At 38.4% G+C, this 23,551-nt stretch overlaps 1 protein-coding gene across 3 annotated transcripts in view; it reads right to left on the minus strand.

Moving 5' to 3' along the window:
* Positions 1-9,589: 9,589 nt before the first annotated feature.
* Positions 9,590-23,551, minus strand: part of LOC144720622 (serine/threonine-protein phosphatase 2B catalytic subunit beta isoform-like) — a 47,257-nt gene continuing 33,295 nt past the window's right edge. The window contains exons 9-16 of one of the 3 annotated variants that reach the window (XM_078597494.1): positions 22,688-22,813; positions 20,819-20,896; positions 19,305-19,331; positions 16,729-16,821; positions 15,575-15,659; positions 14,714-14,811; positions 12,523-12,552; positions 9,590-10,355 (exon numbers count right to left, since the gene is read on the minus strand). In XM_078597494.1, coding sequence (XP_078453620.1) covers positions 10,174-10,355; positions 12,523-12,552; positions 14,714-14,811; positions 15,575-15,659; positions 16,729-16,821; positions 19,305-19,331; positions 20,819-20,896; positions 22,688-22,813 — 719 coding nt within the window. In that variant the 3' untranslated portion in view covers positions 9,590-10,173. The remainder of the gene's footprint in view (positions 10,356-12,522; positions 12,553-14,713; positions 14,812-15,574; positions 15,660-16,728; positions 16,822-19,304; positions 19,332-20,818; positions 20,897-22,687; positions 22,814-23,551) is intronic. The other 2 variants (XM_078597491.1, XM_078597492.1) reach the window with 2 other exon arrangements.

Raw genomic sequence — 23,551 nt, forward strand, 5'->3', positions numbered from 1 at the left:
CGAACAGGGGTTGGGGGAGGCCTCTCCCCCGCGCCTTTACGACAGTGTCGTGATCACGCCTCGCCCACGTGCGCGCGCGTGACTTGCGCTAATAATGTGCAATAGCATAATCATGCAGGGTGGTCCAGATGTGTTGTGACCACCCCCCCCCCCCCAATCAATTGACCTCTAACACCTACCTGTCAACCCACACAGGTCTACCTGTCAACCCATACAGGTCTACCTGTCAACCCACACAGATCTACCTGTCAACCCACACAGATCTACCTGTCATCCCGTACAGGTTTACCTGTCAACCCACACAGATCTACCTGTCAACCCACACAGATCTACCTGTCATCCCATACAGGTCTGCCTGTTAACCAACACAGATCTACCTGTCAACCCACACAAGTCTACCTGTCAACCCATACAGGTCTACCTGTCAACCCATACAGATCTACCTGTCAACCCAAAACTGTATTATGGACTTCTTGTCCTTGTTTTTTTCTTTAACCAATCCCTGTCCTTCCCCTCTTAACGAATACTCTCTACGACGTTTAGATCACAACACAAGCGATCTTCCTCCTGATGATGATCGCTTGTGTTGTGATCGAAACGTTGAAGTTTTTTGTTTATTTTATTTTTATTAATTTTAACCTATCTACGTGACTTTACCGAAATACCCAAAGAATATGAATTCCTGCAGTCACGAAAGCTTTAAGTGAAGAGAATACTCTTTGTTTTCTGATTTCTCGTTAAAACCTTATTCCTCAAATCCCTTTAAAAGTCTACCTCCTGACCAATCAGCGTGGATGCCTCTTTTTACCAATCGGAGACCTTTTGTTTATTTTCAAATCGGCGTTAGGCTGCATATTGGTTTCGGGTCATTTGTCGGTCACTATACTCGTTTAAACGAGGCAAACATGCAGTGTTAGGGGCCGTCCATAAATGACGTCGCGCGATTTTGGACGATTTTTGACCCCCCCCCATTATCACACGGCGTCACAAAAAGTCAGACCACCTCTCAAATATGACGTCACAAAGCTCTGCCCCCCCCCCCCCCCAAATAAAACATGCTTAAAATCGCTTTAAACTATTGTCATTGTAGTGCGTATTTAATGTGCCGCTGTACTCTGATGTTCAGAGGCATAGCTAGGATATTTTGCGCCCAGGGACGAACTATAAAATTGGCGCCCCCCCCCCCCCCCGTTTTATCACATTTTCCTATTACATCGAATAAGGAATAACAATTTAAATTTTAATGAAACATTGTATTTAAAGAAGCAAATTTATATAAATTATATTACATGGCTCACTCAGTCACTGTCGTAGACTCGTTGACATAGTCTACAAAAGATTAATTTTTCTTGATTTCACTGTCGCAAACTGGTCAATCACGTAATCAAAATCAGTTTTTTACAATGTTTCTCTTTCAACGCTAAGAAGAGCAAGATCGCTGAGACGATCTTGTCCCATTGAAGCACGTAAATGCGACAAAATAAGTTTCAATTTGCTGAACGACCGCTCACAGCTTGCAATTGAAACTGCTATTGCAGTGAAATTCGGAAATATGTCGTCTCCATAAAACACAATAAAACCAAGAAGATCCAAAGTAGTTTCTGGTAGAACTTCATTCAGGTTACTGAGCAGCATTTTTCAATCTCCAATTTCTGTGAAAAGTTCGTGGTCATTGATGTCGGTGTCATAGAAATTTACAAAATCTGTGCAATTTCGACGAATTGCAACGACATCTGTGTCAGATAGAAGAGTTTTGACGTCCAGCAGAAATCCAAATTTTGTGTTCAGGTCTTTTAGTCGTAAAAACCGTGTTGACATCTCCTGTTGAAGTCGATAAAATACGCTCTTCATAACGTGCACAATTTCTTCTTCTGCTGAAAGTCCTGCATCTCTTGCCAGTTCTCCTAGCATCTTCCGACGTCGCCTAATTCTTCTGTCCACATCGATCCCCCAGGCTGTGCTTCTTGTTTTGGCGTTTTCTACAGCAACTTGGCTCAAATCATCATGAAGCTTGACAAATTCATGCTCCAAAGATTCAAGATCAGTTGCTGCTTCCGTGAAATTCATAGTAGGATCCTGTAAGCACTTCTGAACACGATACATTTTTCCAAGAATGACGTTCCAGAAATGTAGTAAAACTATCAAGTTAAAATTTAATATGCATGCCTGTAACTGTTCTGCATCCCTTCTGGTTTCAGGCGTCATAGTTATATCCTCCGATAATTTGTCTAGCAGCCCTACTAGTTCATCCAGTTCTTCATAGATAGCTTTAACAGCTTCTGATCGTGCACTCCAGTGTGTTTCAGGCCGTCGTAGTTTCTGCCACCAAAAAACAGGCCAGTGACTAAGGCTGAAAGACTGCACCTGTCTGTTGTTTGGGACGTTCTTCCATGTAAGTTCTTAATAGGCGCGCGTACCAAAATGTAATTACATGACATGTAGGCTGTGTGTGGCGGGATATATAAACTTTTGGGTTGAGGTGTAGATTTGTGCAGTAGTTTCAGGCTGCCGCGCCCGCCGCAATAAGTTATAATGTAACATTGTAAGCCTCATTTTGGCGCCCCTTTACCTTGGCGCCCGGGGACATATGTACCCCCCTGCCCCCCCCCCTAGCTACGCCTCTGCTGATGTTGTAGGAGAAAACATTTAGTTAAAAGTCTAGTTAATTAAGTAGAACGTGTTGTCTATATATATTTAAAGTTGCGCATTTTGATGTGACGTCACATTTCTCAACCCCCCCCCCTCATCACACATCGTCACAAATGTCTGAACCCCCCCCCCCCCTAGGTGCGTGACGTCATTTATGGACGGCCCCTTATCTGCACAGATACGCCATCGATCTACAGGCTTAGCATTTTTCTTGCTGGCCTCATAGCCTCTCGGGTGAGTGTCCCTACATGATCTGTATGTGGTCCACTATGTTACGTACTGTGCGTTGAACCTCTTTCACACCGTACGTAGCCAACCATGCTAATCAGAGACACGGGAGAAGGACAACAAACTCAAGACAAAAAATAAGTTCTCAAGATATGAGTTTGTGGCTACCTAATATCGGAAGGGAGAGCGTTCCAGACGGCCGCAGAAGCGCATCCAAAAGCGCCCGATGTAGTGAACCGTCTTCGTTTGATGGCAAGCCAAAAAGCCTCTGCTGGTGAGGATGACCGGAGTTCACGTGATGATGATTTATTGCTCCAGCCCCGGCTACGCCACTATACGAGGCTGTTGGGAATGCTTCCATCGTTGGTGCCAAATCCTAGCAGTTAATTGTTGTTGTTTGTTTATATATGTGGCTCAGGGCAGCCGCTGGAGTCGAGCCGTGGATTGTTTACAGCTTGCGGCGAATTTTGCTCCCCCTGAGGCCAGGTCACCGCCCCAATAGCGTTTGCATCGAAAGTGAGTGCCTGCATGAGCGGCTAACATGCGCAACATGTTTAGAGGCTACAAACCTCCCGGAGCTATGTGGTGGGGCAGCCAAGGGCAGTGGAGCAAAATCTATTATCCTGCACTGCTCTGTGGCTCACTTTCACCGACCCGCACTGACCAGCGTGATGAATCATCACCTGTACGGTGACATGGCCCTCACGAACCGCATGGCGTGTGGAGGAGGGCTCCCATCTATAGATAGTACAATTGCCCACGGATGCCTTGGTGCACGTGGAATTATATCGTGCCTGCCGCAAACAGTATTTCCATTTCGAACATGCTGTCCAATTTAATTGCGCAAATGAAAACTTTATTTAGGAAGAATGCATGTGTTGTTTTCTTCCGAATTCGTAATGCAAATGTAATTAATCTTTGACTTATTGAAGGTAGTCAGATGGTGGTCGGATGGCATTTTAATTGTTGAACCTTTGAAATTGTGTGGAATAGTATTTCCAGCAGTTGATTAAAAATCGATCTTCACGCACATCGCTGTTCCTTTCATTATCAAGTTCATCTATTCTAAAGAACTCGAACCTGCTATCCCTTTTTTCATTATTTTCATTCTGATCCGCCTTCAATATGTTAGGTATAAATATTGTGCTGTTTGCAGTTGTATCCCTCCGACAGATATCTATAAATGTTTCCCGAATGTGTGATACAGTACATGACGTTCGCATTGCTCATATTTATCCAGAGCCCAACTTGCGGCCTTTTTTTAAATTAATTCCTTCAAACAATTTCCTGCAGTAAATTCCAATTGACGTCATTACCATCAACATATCTGAGACGGTTAATAAATCTCGTGGTTCATATTTTCTCCATTAACATTCGTGTTTTTGTTTCATATCATATCGTACTCCAGCACGTAGGTCAGTGCGGGCTGTCGCATATCATGATTTGCAACAAAGCCAAACAATAATAGCTGAAATGTATTTTTATATTGTTATATATTTGTATTTTACTGATGCACGCTCTTCCTGATTTTTTTTTACTTTTCATGTTTTGCAATCAGATTTTGGAGGATCTCCCTTTGCTTGCCTTAAAAACAATGCTTCTGAAAGTATGTTCTCCCAGAGGGCCGTGCGGGTTGATGGATAGTGTAGTAATGAAATTTGTATGTGGAGGCCTATTGTCTGCTTATTTATTTTGTTATTTATGTTCTCCACAACGACACGAATGATTATTCAAGACGAGATATCCAGCTGGAAATATTTGAGGCAACAACGCCTTGTTTGCTAGGCTGGTTTGGTTTAAGTGTAGAGTTCACTAAATTTAGAGATTAACAAAATCTAGTTCGCCAATTAGCCAAAAGGTTTGTATCCCTTGGATTTGGTAATCCTCATTCCCACGTGTGCTACATGACCCCCCAGGTGAATGATTATGCGGATTGAGAAGCGGCCCTTACGTAACTCCCGTGGGGGTAATTGGGGCTTGTTTTTTTAAATGCGATTTTTTTCCCTTCCGGTCATGGTGTACGTGGATTAAGTATTAACACCAGTAATACTAGTAGTCTTATGGTCGGAGAACACTCAAGAAATCCTCATGGAAAGTTTATTTTTAATAATTAAAATTTTCAATTATCGATGTCCTTTAATTAGCGAGCTTAGTGCATTTGCAAGGGAAGCGAAATACCGTATACGTTTGGAAATTAGTAAGTATAAGGCTCTCTCACTTCTCGCAATAACATTTAACTGATGTTCACATTTAATTTCCTCCAAGGTACTGTATAACAGAACAACCGAATATTGGGTTGAATTGACCGGCTTTGCAAAGTAAAGCCACTGTAGTACCGAATTTGTAGCTTTCAAGTGTGTACACGAAATCAAGATGCTTCAACGGAAATTCAAATTCAGTACATTTGATGTGCTGCTACTCAACGGACAGCACGTTTGTCTCAACGCAAAAATGTTCGATATGCCAATTACTAATTTTCTTTGGATTGTTCGCTTTTGGCGTTTTCTGTTCTGACACTGGTGAGACAAGACGATAAAAAAGGCTGTCTCTGGTCTAGACCAATCAGTTGCAAATATAATGCATATATTACAATATGTAACATGATTTTTGTTCCTGGGTAGTGTTATTTCGTAATTGCTTCTGCCTAAAAAGTATAGAATATGAACGATTGCTTTTGTGACCAGAACAGTGAAATTTTGAAATGTACCCCTTTTTTCAATGAGAAAACTAGCGAATTTGTGTTTTCGTTCAGTCAGAAAAAACACATGAATCAAAATTAACATGTATTTATACTATAGTAATACTAAAGTAATAATTGCCCTTTTCCTGAAGACGACCGCTTCTGTTGCGATCGAAACGTCAGTTTTGTTATTTTCTTTGAACCTATCTCCGTGACTTTACCGAAAGACCCAAAGAATATGAATTCCTGTAGTCACGAAAGCTTTAAGTCAAGATTTAACCATAAACTCACTGAGTTGTGAATCCGGTTTTAATCATAGGTTGCTGCATTCGAACACAGGGGGAACACTCAGTGGGTGCCTATTCAGTGGCGAGCTCAAGAAGCGATGCGCACATCTAAACGCAAAACATCTTCCAAGGGTAATGCCTAAAATGCTTTACTGTGAAATGCTATAACATTAGGTTTTTGGTTGTGATAATACCATTACCAGTTTAACACGTAGGCTTTCGTGACTAATACTATCCATTATGATAGCGCACTATTGCCCACGTGAAATTTTGGCATGTTTAAGGTCTCCTTTATAAAAATGTAATGCAAGTGTGCATTATTCAAATCACATCCTCTGGCATTTCTCATATAAAAGATTGCCAATATTGTAGGTTCCCTTAACTAACGTAACACAAAGAACAGCAAGATTCCATGCACAAAAAATTTATTCATACGGTTTATAAAATGCCGGTTCAAAATACCATGCAATTTAAAACACAAAACAAGAGTTATGTACATGCAGTGCTGGATGGTGTTCAAATTTTCCAAGACTTGGGGAAATGATAAATGACCATTAAGTCATCTTCCTTGATGAATATCGTTTATGAAATTGATTCTTAGCAACCATCAACAAAATTAGTATTCTATAAATACATCTGGAGAAGACACATTACACCTCAACGTATATAACATGCCTATTCCACAGAAAATAATTGAAACCATTGATGGAAGTTTAAATTCAGTTTCACACTGAATTTTATATCGACATGCAATATTCTTCACAAATTTGGAGAAGCTGTCCATAATACTGTTTCAGCCATGCCTTCATCTACATGTGTGCATTTGCATTTTCCTCAACATGTTGACATTCCAGATACATCTGTACATCATCAGCACTCAGCGAATATAAACATTATGAAGCATAAAGCAACAAAGTGTTAACAAAGGCTTTTTGTATATATATAGCATTCATTCAGCTATATCCCATAGCACTTTGTGTATCTGAAAATGACATGCAGTTAAACTTTTTTTTTTCACTTTTAGGGCAGGTAAAAATACCTGCATTTTCCATAACATATATAAAATGCAACTTTAAACATAAAATGCTTGGGTTGTGTAGGACATGGGATTTCATTTGCTAAGCATAAAGTATATCATTCCACAAAATAATGGGAAGGTGTTTGAAATCATAATAGCAAAATTAGATATGACCTCTATTTTTTACACAAAACCCTTAAAAAAGTTTCTACACAATAAAATTATAAACAAAAAGAAAACCAACTATAATACAGACTTGGCAACAACCAATTACAATAATACACCTGAGGCGAGCATACATTTACACAACAGATTTTTTTAATCCATTTTGGCATTTTAAAACAAAAACTTAAGACCATTTGAAACCTACATGGCATAAAGCATTACAAAATATATGGGGGAAAAAAACACATTAAAAGGGTCTGTAAATAATTCAGTTGCATTTTTCTATACCATCAACACTATGCGTATAGGATGAGGAACGTTGGTACAGCATTTTCTATTCATGGGAAATTCCAAGTTTGAAAACTTTTATTTTGGTAAATCTGTATGCTCTTTAGTGAAGAAGTAAAAATCACATTTACCATTGTCTGTTATATCTTAAGTGTAAAAAAATGGATATGTTACAGTTTAGAAATGTTTGCTTTTAAAATTTAATTAGCAACTGTAGAACTGCCAATACATTTAAAGTGTTTCATATATATACTGTATATATTAACTTAAACATCTCAAAGAACAATAAGCATAATTTAGCATTTGAAAGTTTGACAATATTTTTTTATTTTATGTAAAGTGCGATGCCACCATAAACATATGAAAACATTAAATTAGATATTTTATATCAGCATCATTTAAACATTCTAATATTTGTTTACTTTTTTACACCTGATACACTCCGAAGGCTTAATGGGCACTATGTATGAAGAAAATGTTTATACATTACAGTAGTTATACTATTTTGAATTAGATGTTAAGATGTTTTTCTATTCAAATAGCATTGCACAGAAAAATGCAACCAATGGTAAGTGCATTTCACACAAATGCCTTACGTGGTGGGTGTTTGAATAAAGAAAAAAAAATTCTGTACGTGAATGTTTTGTGACTAGAATTTTTCCGTCTTCAAATGGGCCTACAGTACATTGTAAACATAAATTTAAAGTAATGAGTCTGCACTGGCTGTTTACCCAAAATGCATTGCACAAAAACACATGTCACAGACCGAACTCTGCCTACTACACTGGAGTGTTTGGAGCAGTTTTGGGACACTTTTGGGACACGTTTGGTCCAGACTCGAGATGATCTATCCCCATACGCTTTGTGTCAATGCACCAGGGTGGGTACTGTTCACAACATGTTATGCCAGAGATCCTGAAAAACAGAAATAAATGTGGTCTAGCACCATTTCCAAGGTGGCTGGGGACTCCCATACAGGTATATTCCTAGCCAAAAGAATGCCGAGACCTACAGTCCACTTCACTTACGAGTAAACCACAGGGCTCTTTGACGGGGACATGTCGATGGTTGCATGCGAGTGCGAGATCACACGGATTTTTTTTCCTGAACCAAAATGCAAAGCAGCAGAACGCCCATCGTTTGCATTACTCTGCATTCCATTTACAATGCACTTTGTTTCATTTATAAAAACCTGCACGATCACACACACTGGCATATTTATTCTGAAATAAAAGACCATGGGTAAAAGTGCCTTGTGCAGACACCATATTAGTGGTACAATGCTCACCTCCTCTTCAAGATGATGCTCAGAGCTACAGCTTGCATTCCTACATCTCCACAGGCTGCGGCAGCAAGTGCCTCCCACAGCTGCACTTGAAGCAAAAATTACAGCATATACCAAACACTCACTAGCATAACAAGTTAATACAAATTTGATTAATTGAATTGACTTTCATTTGAGTTATTTTTGCTATACGTCCATACATTCCGTTTATCCCATGCCAATTCAAATCCCATTCATCTCATGCTAGTTAAAAAGCCCTTTACACATTCCCCCATCCTAGCCAACATTTAGAGAAATATAGTTTATTTCTGATTAACGCAAATATGGCTTGTTTGTTTGAAGTAATATACTTGCTACAAAGATCTTAAAAAGCAATTATCGACTGATGCTATTTTAGAAAAAGCCAGGATGTCGGCACTAAAGTGGGATTTACATGGAAAATGGGGCAGCAAAGGCTCCAATGGCAGGATTTGGATTCAGATATGGCAGGACGAAGCCAAAAGAGGTACCATGGAGTAAATCAAGGGAAGTCATTCGGTTAACATTAAAAAAAGGGGAATAAATAATGTGGGCATTTCAGCTAACTCATAAACAGCCTATCCTGGATAGGATGATATCTTCCAGTAATACCTATATTGTATAGGTCCATGCACATCCACTGTTTGCCAGCTGGTTAGTTCATTACTATTACAATGTTTTGGTGACAAAAGCTAACAAAATCTGCGCTTTTACTGAGCACAAAGAGTAACCATCATCAGTGACAACTTCCTAATTATACAAACCACCTGTGTGAAGTATATTTTGGAAAGATAATTTTGACTCAATGGACTAATTTCATAAGCAAGATTATGTAATGATATAAAACGTATTCTTTGGCTCTTTCGGTAAAGCCACGTATATAGAAAAAATAAAACAAAAATATCACGACACAGTCGTCCTCAGGTGAGGACGACTGTTTGTGTTGCGATTGAAACGTCGTGATATTTTTTATATTTTTTTTCTATCTACGTGGCTTCACCGAAAGACCCAAAGAATATGAATTCCTGCAGTCACGAAAGCTTTAAGTCAAGATATAAAACCTGATAACATTACCTTACTTTCCCAGGATGTCCTTTTGTTAGTGTAGTATCTCAACATATGAAACTCATGCTCTGTCTGAACATGGTAGAAACAATGCAGAACACTAGCACTGAGCATCATTCGTAAAAGGCAGTTTGTATAAATAGAAGACTTGTTTCCCCCGGAAAATCCCATAGCATAGGTGCCACATACGTAATGCCCCATTGTTTTGACATTTCCTGGTGTTGCCCTTTGTTGAGCTGGGGCCGCCTGCCCCAGATCAGCTCCTGCACTTTCAGACAGAGCAGCAACGGAAGGGCATTAAATGGGGAGAGTGCAGAAAGGGGATGACGGCTGGAGTGGGATAAGGGAAAGGGGCAGAGGTAAGGAATAAAGGGGCAGAGGTGGGAATAGCAAAGCTGTGCCATCAAAGAGGCCTAACTGCACAATCCTGACATACAGAGGGTGAATGAGCTGAGTGAGCTTAGCGGTCTGACATTAGCCCCCTGCGACATCACTGGCCATTGCGGCCGCCTGTGCTGTTGCCGTCTGTGATGCTGCTGTTGTTGACAATGCTGGGGCTGCCGTCGGGAGACACGCCATCCTTGCGTGGCGGCATCCGCTCGTTGATTCGGTCCAAGCCCTTGGCCTCTGCAAAGCTGGTGATCTTCTGCTGAGGCGTAAAGCCTTTAATGGCTGTCCAACACAAAGCACAGCCAACAAGAAACAGAGCATTACTACAGCATTTAACAAGTTGTCTATTGCAAAATACTTTCAATAGTCTGAGCAATGTTTTACATATCCTGGTTTAATAAAATTAGTTTTTCTAAACTTAAGACTACTGAGTATGCACCAATAATTACGTTTGCATGAAAATAGCATATTTCAAGGATTTCATTATGTACGTAAAATTGTAAAAATATATACTGGATTACAGTTTACAATGTATATAATATACAACTTATCATTACTTTTCAAAGGCAAAATATGTAATTAACATTTTATAATGAAATACGGCACACTGTCTACTAAATATCCAGGGTATGGCTCTTAAGAGTCCAGTAGAAACTCAGACCTTACCATATTTTCAGTGGATAATTTTGGACATGAAACAAGATTCTAATAATTTTCTTAAAATTATGATTTGGGTAATATACAGGAATACAAAACAAATTCTTGTATGCCCTCTGCTAGACTAATAATCTTATGAGAAAACATTTTACGATTATAATACTTATTTGTTTTATTGGCATCAATTCAGCAAGGGCAGTGGGGGTGGCTGGTATGGTCTGGATGAAAAGTTTGCAGCAGGACCTTCCATTCGATAGATTTTTTTTCTTAAAAAAAAACTGCTTCAGGTTATACTTGACCCCTCAATGTTACAGTACCCTGGATATTTAATGTACAAATTCTCAATAGCCACAAACGTTTGGTAACACCCATGCTACATTGAACCTTGTAAATAACGGTGACTTTCTCATGAAGAAATGCACTATTGCCACATTAAGGTGTTTGCGCATTGGAACCAAATACCCACAATCTAGCAGCATTACAGGACTATTGCTGTCAGTTCCATAGATGTGTATAAAATAGGAAACGGCAATACATTACTGAAAATATATTTTTTATGTTAGAATATGCATGTAGATTTGTTCTTGTGATAAGAGTTTATGCGCAAATGAGATATCTTTTGAAAATATATTATTATGATGCCGTTTAAACCAGTGGTGAGTGAATGCCCAAATTAAAGCTCTTTATGCATGTATGGTATGGGCATGCACAACACTGTGCACCAAATTCTGCTGCCGGGTTCATCTAAGCCGAGATTTTATATTATGCTGAATGTCGATGCAATTTACATATATAGCCGCAATCACCAAAAAATAGGTGCCCTTGAGACACCAAACCAAAATGTCAATAGGCATTTTTTGAAATGTTACATGTGGATAAAACAGTCATCACAATACATATTTGAGTAAACACTTGTAAATTACAGCAGAACACCAAAAAGTCCCAAGAATGCAGCCAGCCTATATATGTTCATTAAAAGTACCCAACTTCGAATGCAAGTGAATGCTATTATTGTAGACATCTTGCAAGAAATGTAATTTCAATATATTTGAAATAAATACTATACTTAAATATATGAATGTATTGTTTTCAAGAACATAGTTTTGCAACATTTGCTTATACTTAAAAAAAATTTGTAATGTAAATAGATGGCGTACTAAACTTGGATGAATGCATTTTTGAAACTATATATGGCATTAATGTTGGCTTTATGCAATTATATTTCCAAATACACTGCATACAGCATATATCCATACATTTTGCTGTTCTGCTTTCCTGAAATAATTTAAATATCAAAAAGCAGTCTACAAGCAAGGCATTCTGCAGGCAACAAGCATGCATTGTATAAACTATATTAAGTTCTAATACACATGCTATACGTGCAAACACTACTGCATGACATGCAACACAATTCTAAAAAAGTGATCAATTTTTAAAACAAAAAAGCAACGTGTTTTGCAATATTTTTCAGATACTCAAAAACGTCTATATTAACACATGCAATATGTGCACAGCCATGCACAAAGTGGCCATGCAACAAGGTTGAATGACTGAATGTATAGGTAAACATGTTATGCATTTCGAAGTGTTCATTTAAAACCAGTATCTCATGAAAAAATAAACAAGTAAGACCACCAACAATAACACAGAACTGGAAACGGGTTAAAACAATCGAGTCACAGCAAATAATTTATATCAAAAACACCCTCTCGATTATTTTATTAAATGTCGCTCTTCCCCCAAGCCTACACCCCCCGCCCCCTCCCCCCCAAATGTGAAACCTCCCCCATACCTTTGTGAGCCTCAACAGCCTCAAAGGCAGCTAAAGAGAAGTCAGCGATCACATGCAATGTAAATGAGAGACAATTAATTTAGCAACAAATTACACCATACACGTATGATGCGTAGAAAATGCAGACCAAGACCAAGAAATAAGACTTTCAGAGGTAAAACCTACAGCATAATTCTGAAAATATCTTAAAATACTCTCTGCATATGTCAAATACAAAACAATACACAATAATTTATACAGAAATAAAATAGCATTTACAACATGCTGAAATAAATCATGAGGAAAAGGGGGAGGGGGATTTAATTGTTTTCATTTTATTTTTTGAACTATTTTCAGGAGGGTCCTGGTAAGTTTCTGCAGTATGAGGGGGCAAAGTTGCTGTGTAATCCAAATTCAGTAATTTTTAGGTATTTTTCTAACATTCGGATGTTTGGCCAAAACCAGTTACATTGTATGTTTTTTATTAGCTGAGGGAGGAAACTGGAAAACCTGAGAACACACAAACTCCACACAGAAAGGTGTCCAGAGTTGGGAATGGAGCCCAGGGCCTTCTTGCTGTGAAGGAACTGCAACACCACCCCTGCTATCCAAACTTTGTAAATGTGCATTCTTCATAAGTTTAGATTTTGTGGCAATTTAGGGCGTTCAATGGATTTACAAATGAGAACATAAGACTTTGTCCCACAGCGATGTATCTTATGCTCCAAATTTTTACTTAAATCTACCACACTTTTAGAAACAGGCAATTTGCTCGAAATAAAAAATACAGTAGAAACCTGTAAAAAACAGAAAATATATCATATTCTAATCATGTAAAGTATTATTTTCCTTAGAAAATAACACAACTGTCATGTGATCTTATCATGTTAGTTATTATAGGCCTCTACTGTATTTTAAATCGGAATTAAATTACACATTAAACTGCACAAAAACATAATATATGTTTGCATATATTTAAAAAACAATCCACATAGACATACACAGGTCAGAGTATCAGCTGGGAAAGAAAGGTAGAATCAGATACAGCATAGAGTATGCAGCTGAAATACAAAACTTAAATATTGGACAAGCTACTTGTGAAAAAAGATTAAACATGAGCATTTATGAAAAAAGACAAAAGTTCAACTTGTTTACACCAGGTATGACAGCATAAAAAGTGTGTTTCTCAATTCTAAACTTAAGTGAAATAAATTTAGTTCACTAGTCAGTTCTATTTAGTATCAACACCCTAGTTCACTTATTTGGCAGCCAGTATGTGAAGCATTAAAATACATTTTTTTAAAATAAGGTGACAGTAACATACCTGTAAACAGTTAAATTCAATGAGTAGCACGAAATACCAAACTATTCCACGTACAGGAATTCTCTCATTTTTGTTGGAGTGGATGAATCAAACTACAGCAACACTTTATTGCAAACAGATTTAACGAGTGTAATCATAAACACTCTTTATAGGGCCATGTCCTGGTGTTGCTGTTATCAGTGCATAGGCAGCAAAAAGGCTTGGGAACACATGCGATGCTCATTGTGGCAAAGGGCGTCAAAGGCACATGGGGGGGGGGGCACAACATCTGCTCTCACAGACTGAGTTTCACGTCAGGTATATTTTACCTCAAAACAATTGCTTGGGAGTTGTAAAAACTAAATAAAACTCGATGTAGTATTTTCAAATGATTTATTTGAATTTAAAGACACCTGAAGACTGCTTTTTGCACTCACAATATACAATGGAAACTACTTCGTTTGAACTTCGTTTGTATCACCAATTGCAACAAAAAATATTGTAGGGCACCCTCTGTATAGAATGCTCATCGATTGCAGTTCTCTTTGAAGTGAATTCTGCTCATTTCATAATACAGTTTTAGACAAACGTGATATAAAGCAGGTTCCAATGAATACATTTAACAGGAATGCATTAGACATGTTCTGTAGCAAAAAGCAGCCTGGAATATGCAAAAGAAAGATGTGTTAGACAAAGTCAAAACCATAGGCACTTGCCAATTATTATTTTGTTAAGGCAAGAGGAAGCGGAGTTCTCAGAGTAGCTTGAATGGCTCAGAATCAAGTGTGGCAGTCATGTCCAATGGTCGAAAAGGATGTTCTCATTCTGACTCCAGAAATGGACGGTGGCAATCGTGAAACTTGTCGTGTGAGAGCAATTGACACAAGATACAAGCATCAGTTTACGTACCGCTCTGCAAGGTCTGGCGTCCTCCAGCCAGTACTCCAGAGGGCAGCATGCCAGTCGGGGTCAAGCCTTTCAGGGTCAACACGCTCTCGCTCTCCTCTCTGCAGGCACAAGAATCAACATGAGCCTAAGCCAACATATTAAAAACTTGGGACTAAGTGATAATTTAATATAATTTTAATGGGTCCATTGTAGGGGAAGAAAAGAATACCCAAGGACAGGTACGATTTTATAAAAAAAAGTATTTGCAGCTCATAAATACCACAAGTCGATATGTATCGTTACATGTACGTATTGTTATGCCTGGTCAGCACAGGCATAAGGGATATCATCATACACAAGGGACACCTATGGTGTTTATAATTAACAGAGGCCGGTCTATACACTGTTAGTTATTGTGCTGTGAAATGTTCAGCCTATCTGGAACAAAGGCTTAACAGACACTGCAAGGAATATCATCGAATAAATGTGCTTAAGTGGAGTGAAGAGATACATCAAGACAATTCTCAGTAAGTGCTGGGAACGTTTACATTGTAGACAATCAATCAATATGGAACGGAGTGAAAATTTGTACTTATGAGGTGTTTTTCCAAGGGCTATTTGCCATAAAACTCAGAAGGTGCATTTCTTTGAAAAGTGTAAAAATTGTGCCCTAAATTTTCATTCAAATAATTGTGCCAAATCTTATACACGTATAATAGTCAACTAAAGTACCATGTTTTCTAAGGTAAATCGTATAACCATGCAAAATGCTCTTTATGGGACTTGAGGGAAACCACCCTGTGCAAAATGTACATAGGTACGAACTTCCACCACAAAACTAGACACTTGGCTCGCATCAAAAGCAATAGCATAAGAACTTACCGGAGAACGGAAAACATTTTTGCCATTTTTCCAATTGCGCGGATTTTGTTCCTGATGACCTCTTTGCGTGCCGCGGTTGCAGTTGCTTAACGACAGAAACACAATGAGAAAGAATTTCAGAAGTTGTGCATCAAACTCGCTTTTCAAGTGAAGGGATGAGTTTGGATTAGTGGACGGTATGAGCTTCAGTCACCAGCACGACATTTCAGCCTCCTGTCAGTGAGGGCAGCAGAGCTATTGGGTAATCCAGAGGTCGCCAAACACACAGCCAGCACACACATTAGTAATACATTTTCAAGCACAGATGTCATGCTATATTGGTTAGATGGAAACATAAACATGAAGCCTAAAATGGAGAAAAGCTGTAAAAAAATTAAGCATATGTTTCAAAGCCAAAATAAGTCAATGGGTTATGGCTTGTCTTGAAAATCCACGTGTAAGGAGGAAGGGGGTGCTGCATTTTGAAACCATGCACTGTTTTCCCGAGTCGACAGAGATATTCTGGAAATAAAATAGGAAACGTTAGAAGTGAGTCAAGTTTGAGACAGCCCAGAGCTGTGCAAAGAATGATGGTGTGCGATGGTTAGCCCTGTAACGTACAGCAGCGGCAAGAGATTCAGCGCTAGCTGGGGGGAAAAAAAAGAGGCATCAAAAGCGTCACTCAGCCAGACAAAGCTGTGAATGCAGCCAAAAAGTCTGGGTTCCTCTCGTACAGCTAATTTATATTGTTAAAAACCCCCCACGAAAATTACCATTTGTATCTCCAGGTTCACTTTACATTACTTAACTATAACGGTGTAAAACTTGATTGCTCCAATTTTTTTTTTAAAGATGCAGAGGTTTATATTTTCTATATTTGAAAGGTTACCTTTTCACTAAAATATATTATTTCTATTTACATTTTTTTACAGAAGAAACTGCTTAATACCATGCTGTTGAAATTCTAAAAATAAAAAAACCCATCATGGTCATTGAAAGATAGTACAGGAATATCGGGACATACGATTCCTTTAAAATATAACGTTGAAATTAAGCAGGTTCCTTTGTGAGAAGGAGGGCCAGATTAGATCTGCCCAAGTCTGGCACATGCAGGTTGCCGTTGGTAGTCATTTGATGTCTTCTTGGCTGCTGTGTCAAAAGGGCACCCATCTTACCATGATGATATGGCAGTAAATGTCTGGCCGGTCTGACCAGCCTGCAGTTACACACACCATTCCAGTCTGAGGAGATGAGCTTCCTGCCAGCACCTTAAACCAGCACGCAAGATCAAACACACACACGCGTAGTGTGTGGTTTGTCGGAGCCACAGCAATCAGGCAGCGCTGAGCCTGCGCACTTGTCCAACACATAAGGGGCCCTTGGTTGCCAAATCGTTGGCCTTCCTAAAAAGTTCTGTCCACTGTAACCAATGAGTGGCTGGAACACTGAGGTAGAACATAATGTTTGGTATTATTGTAATAAGAATTCTGTCCATGGCTTCATAAACATTTTATTTCGCAGTCTTCATAGAATGGATGTTTTCTCATTTGCAAAAACAACTGAAATGGCAACCAAATTAAGTTAATTTTGGCACTTCCACTTTTTAAATTATCTCTTTCCTTTCCTACGTTTTCTTTGGGGGGGGGGATAGAGGTGAAAGTGTGGAGTTAATGACAGATGTTTCCTTGCTTCCATAAAAGTAATAAAGGTTCTAAACTGAATTCAATCCTACATAATGTGTGCCTGATAACAATATAAGTTTCCTTCCAAATGTTTTTTTACATAATTTTACTGCTGCACAAAATTTGGAGTTTAGATTAAAAACAAATGTTTTAAGGAAATAAAAGTGAAGAATATTTCATAACTGTTAACTCCTTGGCCAACAACATGATGATTACAGCATTATATTAAATTTGCCCCTCCAGTGTATGAATTACTAATGTTTAAATCATCAGAAGCTGCAACACGCAAGGATGTTAGCTAATTTGCCATACACAGCCATTTAAGAGAAGGGTAAAAAGCGGTTAGTGAAGAAAACTAGAGCAAAGGGATGTTTTGATATAAAATCAGTGTTTTCAATTTACGTCCTCTTTGGAATATTAACGTTTGACACAAATGATGCAAGGCTATGTTAAAATTCATTGCCATCTTAAAATGTGCAATATTTACGAAAGCTGTTTTTAATTACATTATGTATTAATTCAACCAGAAAAAAAACAATTATGGCCCAGTCACCTGATTAAGTTAGAACTTGTTTAATGTTCATTGTTTATTACACGCATACTTTAGTTATACAAAACATGATATAGGGTCCCTGTTGCCCATGTACATATGAAACAAACAGAAAATGGTGATTCTGGAAACTGCCAAATACAGTGACCCACTTTTATGCAAAGGCGCTTCGTTTACGTTCCATTTAGGGTTGTACAAGGTGCACATCACCTGAGTGAAAACCCTGTGCACATTACTTTAACTCACGTGGAATATTGCATCAACGTCCATTTTCGTGTGTGAAACCACGTGATTCATTGTACACATCCTTCCATCCAAGCTCAGCGCAGTGGATAACAGACTGCCCTCCACTGCACACGACTCCAGATCACTGCAGGGTATTACAGCTCAATGGGGACAACTGCGGAGTAGCAGCATTGGTAACTGAAAAACATTTTGATGCCATGGTGGCGAGGTGTTTTCTTCCTCGCCTGGTATGCAGGGCATGGGTTCGATCCCGACCCTGACATATGTATATTTCGAGTTTGCCTGTTCTCCCCATGGTTACGTGGATTTTACTCCGGAACTACGATTTTTTCCCTCTACATTATTTGGCTACTATAATATTCCTACGTATGACAAAGCCACTTCGATTAGCTATCATATGGGTGGCCAGGGCGCCTCTAAAAAATAGCTCATAGCTCTCTATGGGCCTTACCTGGAAATATAAAACATAGTTTAAATCGAATATATGAAGGGTCTAAATGAACACTACAGGACAACCCTAAAACCTGAATTTAAAAGATTAACCTTGCCAAAGCAGCAGTACATGCAAACTTCACCTCAACAAAACTCAAGGTTAATAATCAACTGTTTAAACTACTGCCCAGAGATTAAGTGTACATAAATTAGGGACAATTCGTGCATTTATATGTATGCAAGAACGTGTGATGGATGAATTTAAAATGAAGCAACGAAAAATATCTGTAATTTGCATATTTAAAATATTTGTGGAATTTGTAAGATTTATAACTATGAAAATGAGATTAAATAAAAATCTTGCTATTACATAGATATTGGCAGCAACATTGTGTGTATGTTAAGATTAATGATGTGGTGCAGGCATGTTCAAACATTTATTAAAAAAATTATGATCTTGAATAGTAAGTAAATTCCCAATGCTCAGTGTAAATGTTTGATTGGCAGGAAAAAACTCACGAAAGGATACATGCCAACTACTTCTCCTGAACATGTAAATGATAGTCTCACATATTACTTACTTGTTTAAGTGACAATCTTGCATTTAGGAATGCATTTCAGTTACGTTTTGGTGTAGTTTAAGAACCCATGTTAAAACCAAAAATAGTTAAGGCTTATAACCACCAAGCTTTTAAGAGACTGTTGCTTCAATGAAACATGGACAGAGATAAGGAAGGCCTGGACTGCGTGTGCATTCAATAAAAAAGGCTGCAGGCCTACTTAAAGCGAAAGTGAAAATCTCCAGTTAAAATCAAGCCCATGAGGCACTCTTGACATGTACCTTTTGTACAGATGAGATCAAGGACTTCTTCTCACCAAGCACACAGAAAGACATGACGAAAATTCAAGAACCCAACCAAACAGCACAGGAAAGAATAAGTGCAGTTCACGAAAAGCAAAAACGGATGTTGAATAATCAGGAAAAGCCAAGCACCAAGAACGCAATAAAATGGAGATGCAATCAGTTATTGAAGGGACACAAGAAGATTAAGTTCACCAAAATTTGAAAACAAATAAAAAGCAAATCTGTTTGCATAGGCTTTTATGTTGAAATACTGCAATCATTCTTCAAGTAAACGCGACTGGGGTAATCCAGATATTCAAAAGACATCATTGCACTTCTATTTAGCTCATACAATTGCATTATAATAAAAGGCACCAAACAATACAGGAATCCAAGAAATAGATTAATGTTGGGGGGGGGGGTCCTCTGCTTCTTGTCACAATCCAAAAATTCTGCCCAAAATCCACAGATGACATCTGTGAAACCATAACAAATAAGCACAAGAACCTATGAAGAAAAAGCAAGGTCGTTCCTACTGGGAAACTGGTGTTGGTTAGTGGTTAATATGACAATGCATGGTGATATTACGATGACAATAAAACATCCATTACCACATTCAGAAAGAAAGACACTGCTGCAGTTCCATGCACAACCAGTCTTCATGCTTATGTTACTGCACATTGTAAAGTAATGTGTTGCTCAAAGACTTAACTGGTTAGCAGGATGGAAACACATTAATTTGGTCCAAGAAAACACTTTACAAAACTGATACTTATAAAAAGCAATGGGAAGAAATGTAACTTGTGCTGCAGGCGTGAGGTTGTAATAAGTATTTGCAGCAACACAAAGATACTTTACTTTCAAGGCTCAAAACTCATTTGTAAGTTGAGGCTTCAGGCCACTGCAATTCACAGCAGGGTCTGTCTCAGTGACTCTCACTTGGTTATAAATAAAGTTTACATCACACCTGACATAAGCATGCGGTTACTTCTCAGAACATCACTAGCTAAGCCAACGAAAGCTCCTGATGTTCACAAATATCAAAATCTAAGTGTCTTGATAATCAAGTCTCCTTGTCTGCTCCAAGTATTTTTCAAGCCTCTGACTTTTAAGAAGGGTTTGGTGTTAATATAGTCATAAATCATACCTTATTAAAGTATATTTTTCAGTAAAGAAAATTTGGTTAGTATGAAAAAACAATAAATTAATAAAAGCAACGTCAAAACATGTAAAGTAAAACAATGCATCCACACTCTCACACACACTTATACTTGGAGAATGTCAGTTGATAGATTCATGCAAAATATGAAATAACTTTAAAAGAATTAATTGCATGGCCTAAGAGACATTCTACAATTTATTGCAGCATTGGTTCAGCATTCGGTGTCTCATCAAGAGTCCGTCTTGCTTCCACAGTCTTGCTTCATGTTATAACTACTCAAGCATATTTCAATCAGATTCATTTATGCAGATGACACAAAAAGGTGAAGAAAAAAAGGGAGTTGTCTTACCATCAAACGCTTCTTCACCTTCCGTCGTGAGTTCGTCATCAGAACAGATGTTAAGAACATTCACCAGCATCTCTGTCACTGAGTCAACAAATTGAGAGCTTGATTAGAAACACGATTCTACCATACAAGTCACTGTGCCTGCCAATTGTTAATTTTGTATTTCATGCAGTGCATATGGATCTACTCTGGATGGCCATGCAAGCGCGAGCTCAGCTCTTCAGATTTTGACTTCACAATTATTATGATCAATTTAGGATTAAGCAAGGAACCAAACATAACCTTCTAATTAACCCTCTTACCTATAAAAGTAATTGTTTGTCTGTCTGTGTGTGGACGCCAACTTGCGACGGATTTAACTCACAAACTGTGGGGTTTATGTTTATAAAGAAGTACCTAGATACCATGCCATAAACCCCGGGGTGAACCAGCGCTATTTGTATTTCACATCCATCAACTTTAAAGTAGTACATTTACAATTTAATTCTATTCATTATTATGTTACTACGCTGAGCGTGCGCCAAAGCACGCATCTGCGCATGCGCGAGAGAGCTGACCCGTGGTTGCCCTAGCAACACACACGCGATCGGTGGGGGTAATTTTTCTTTCGCGTTCAAAATGCAAAAAAAACACAGGACTGAGGTTAAATTTTCACACTGTGATGTCCTCTTCTCCGCCCCACAACCCCAATGTGTGCAGTTACTACTATAGAGTTGGTCGATGCGACTACTATAGTCCGTAGATACGACTGTAGAGCGGGCGGGGGGATGGTGGGGGGGTAATAGCGGCCCAGCCCCAGCCTGCCAAGGTGCCACCTCGGCCGGCTGGGCAATCGAGGAGAGGCCGGGGGCTCTGCACGGGACTAGGCCTCACAACGGTACTTTGTAAACTTACTAGATACTATTATAGAGTCGATATATACTATTATAAAGTCGGTAGATACGACTATAGAGTCGGTAGATACTACTTTCGTCAGTAGATAATACTAGTCAGTAGATTCCCCTACAGTCAGTATATACTGCTGCAGTGTCAGTAGTAACGACGACAGAGTCAGTAGATACTGCTATAGTCAGCAGATACTGCTATAGAGTCAGCAGATACTACTGTAGAGTCAGTAGTTACTACAATAGAGTCAGTAGATTCTACTGTAGGGTCAGTAGAAACTACTACGGTCAATAGATGCCTATAGATTCCGTAGATACTACTACAGTCACTAGATACTACTATAGAGTCAATAGATACTGCTTTCGAGTCAGTAGATGCTACTGTAGAGCCAGATACTACTGTAGAGTCAGATACTATGATAGAGTCACTACATACTACTCTATTGTATGTAGGGTGTTTAGGTATATATGTCTACTTGGGGGTAAAAACATTTTTTCAAGGGGGGGTCATCAATTTTCAGAAACCTTTGAGATCAACTATTTACCCCCCACTTTCTATAACTTTTTGGACTTCTTCAAGCCTCTTATAATTTTGTTGACGGACAAATGGACAAACGGTACGCCGGGCTTTCACAATAGCTTAGTATTTGTGTCAATTTTATGTTTTTAAGGAGAAGTTTTTAAATATATTTTCCCCTGGGCAACGCCAGGTACTTCCCGCTAGTAATACACAAGTAGGTATTACTGCATTACATGTACCTAATACGTAAACAGAAATACAAATAGACAAGCACTACAATAACATAATACCTATATTGAAAGGTTCTGAGTTCAAATGGTCTTGATTTCATTCAGGTTGACTGTTATAGAAAAATATTAATGAACATATAAAAAGCCCTGATACAACCGTTTTTTTACTCCAGTTATTATACTCAGGATATGCAATATGAAGTGCAATTAATACATCAACAAATTTTGAAAAATATACCTTTTTCCCCAACAAATGGCAAAGACCACGTGAAGACATCCATGAAATTGGGCAGCCAGTATGGGTGTGGGGAGCAGTTAAACTGCCGGATGTTCATCACGTTGTTTTCATATTTTAATACCGCCGCTGTGGATTTAGGACACGTAAACATCACATGTTATGTTCAGAGTATCACAAACTCAGCCGATATTAAAATTAGCAACACATCAATTCCATTTACATTGTAGATGTATACCATCTTTCAGAATAATAAAATGAAACATTCTTAAATTATCTTTTTTATTAACTCCACAAATAGACCAGTTAAATTTACAAAAAAAAACTGTCTTGGATGGTCTGCTGTTTTCTCTTAGGCTGTTGGTGCAACAATTATTGACAGGAAATTGTTTGCGGAAAAACATGTTCATGTAAATCAATTTCTATAATGACATTTTCAAAATTTCCCAATTTACATTGCCCTTTTTGTGTATTATAATCAGTTGTAAGTGCATTGTTTTCATTGGTGTACACAGAAAAGCTGCAAATATAACGTTTGGAAACATGGAAATATGCAATTTGCCATGCACAATAAATCACAAATTATATCAACAACAGCCAACCTGCTTCAGAACACTTGATTTATTTGAAACATTGAAGTGTGTTGTATTTTTCTGGAACACAATCCTATTCGAGGAATCCCATTCCATTGGAAATTCTATTCTATTGGGAATCCACCAACGAAAATTCTCTAATGGAGCCTGTGGTCTGAATACTGAATAGTCATGCCAGTCTTTTACAGCGTCTCTCTCATATCAGGTAGCAGGTATAATGAAATGGTAGAATGTTTTGTCCACACGAGATAATGACACTTGCCATTTTCATACC

The sequence above is a fragment of the Lampetra planeri genome, chromosome 9, assembly GCF_965212315.1.
Source record: "Lampetra planeri chromosome 9, kcLamPlan1.2.h2, whole genome shotgun sequence".
Lineage (NCBI taxonomy): Eukaryota > Metazoa > Chordata > Hyperoartia > Petromyzontiformes > Petromyzontidae > Lampetra > Lampetra planeri.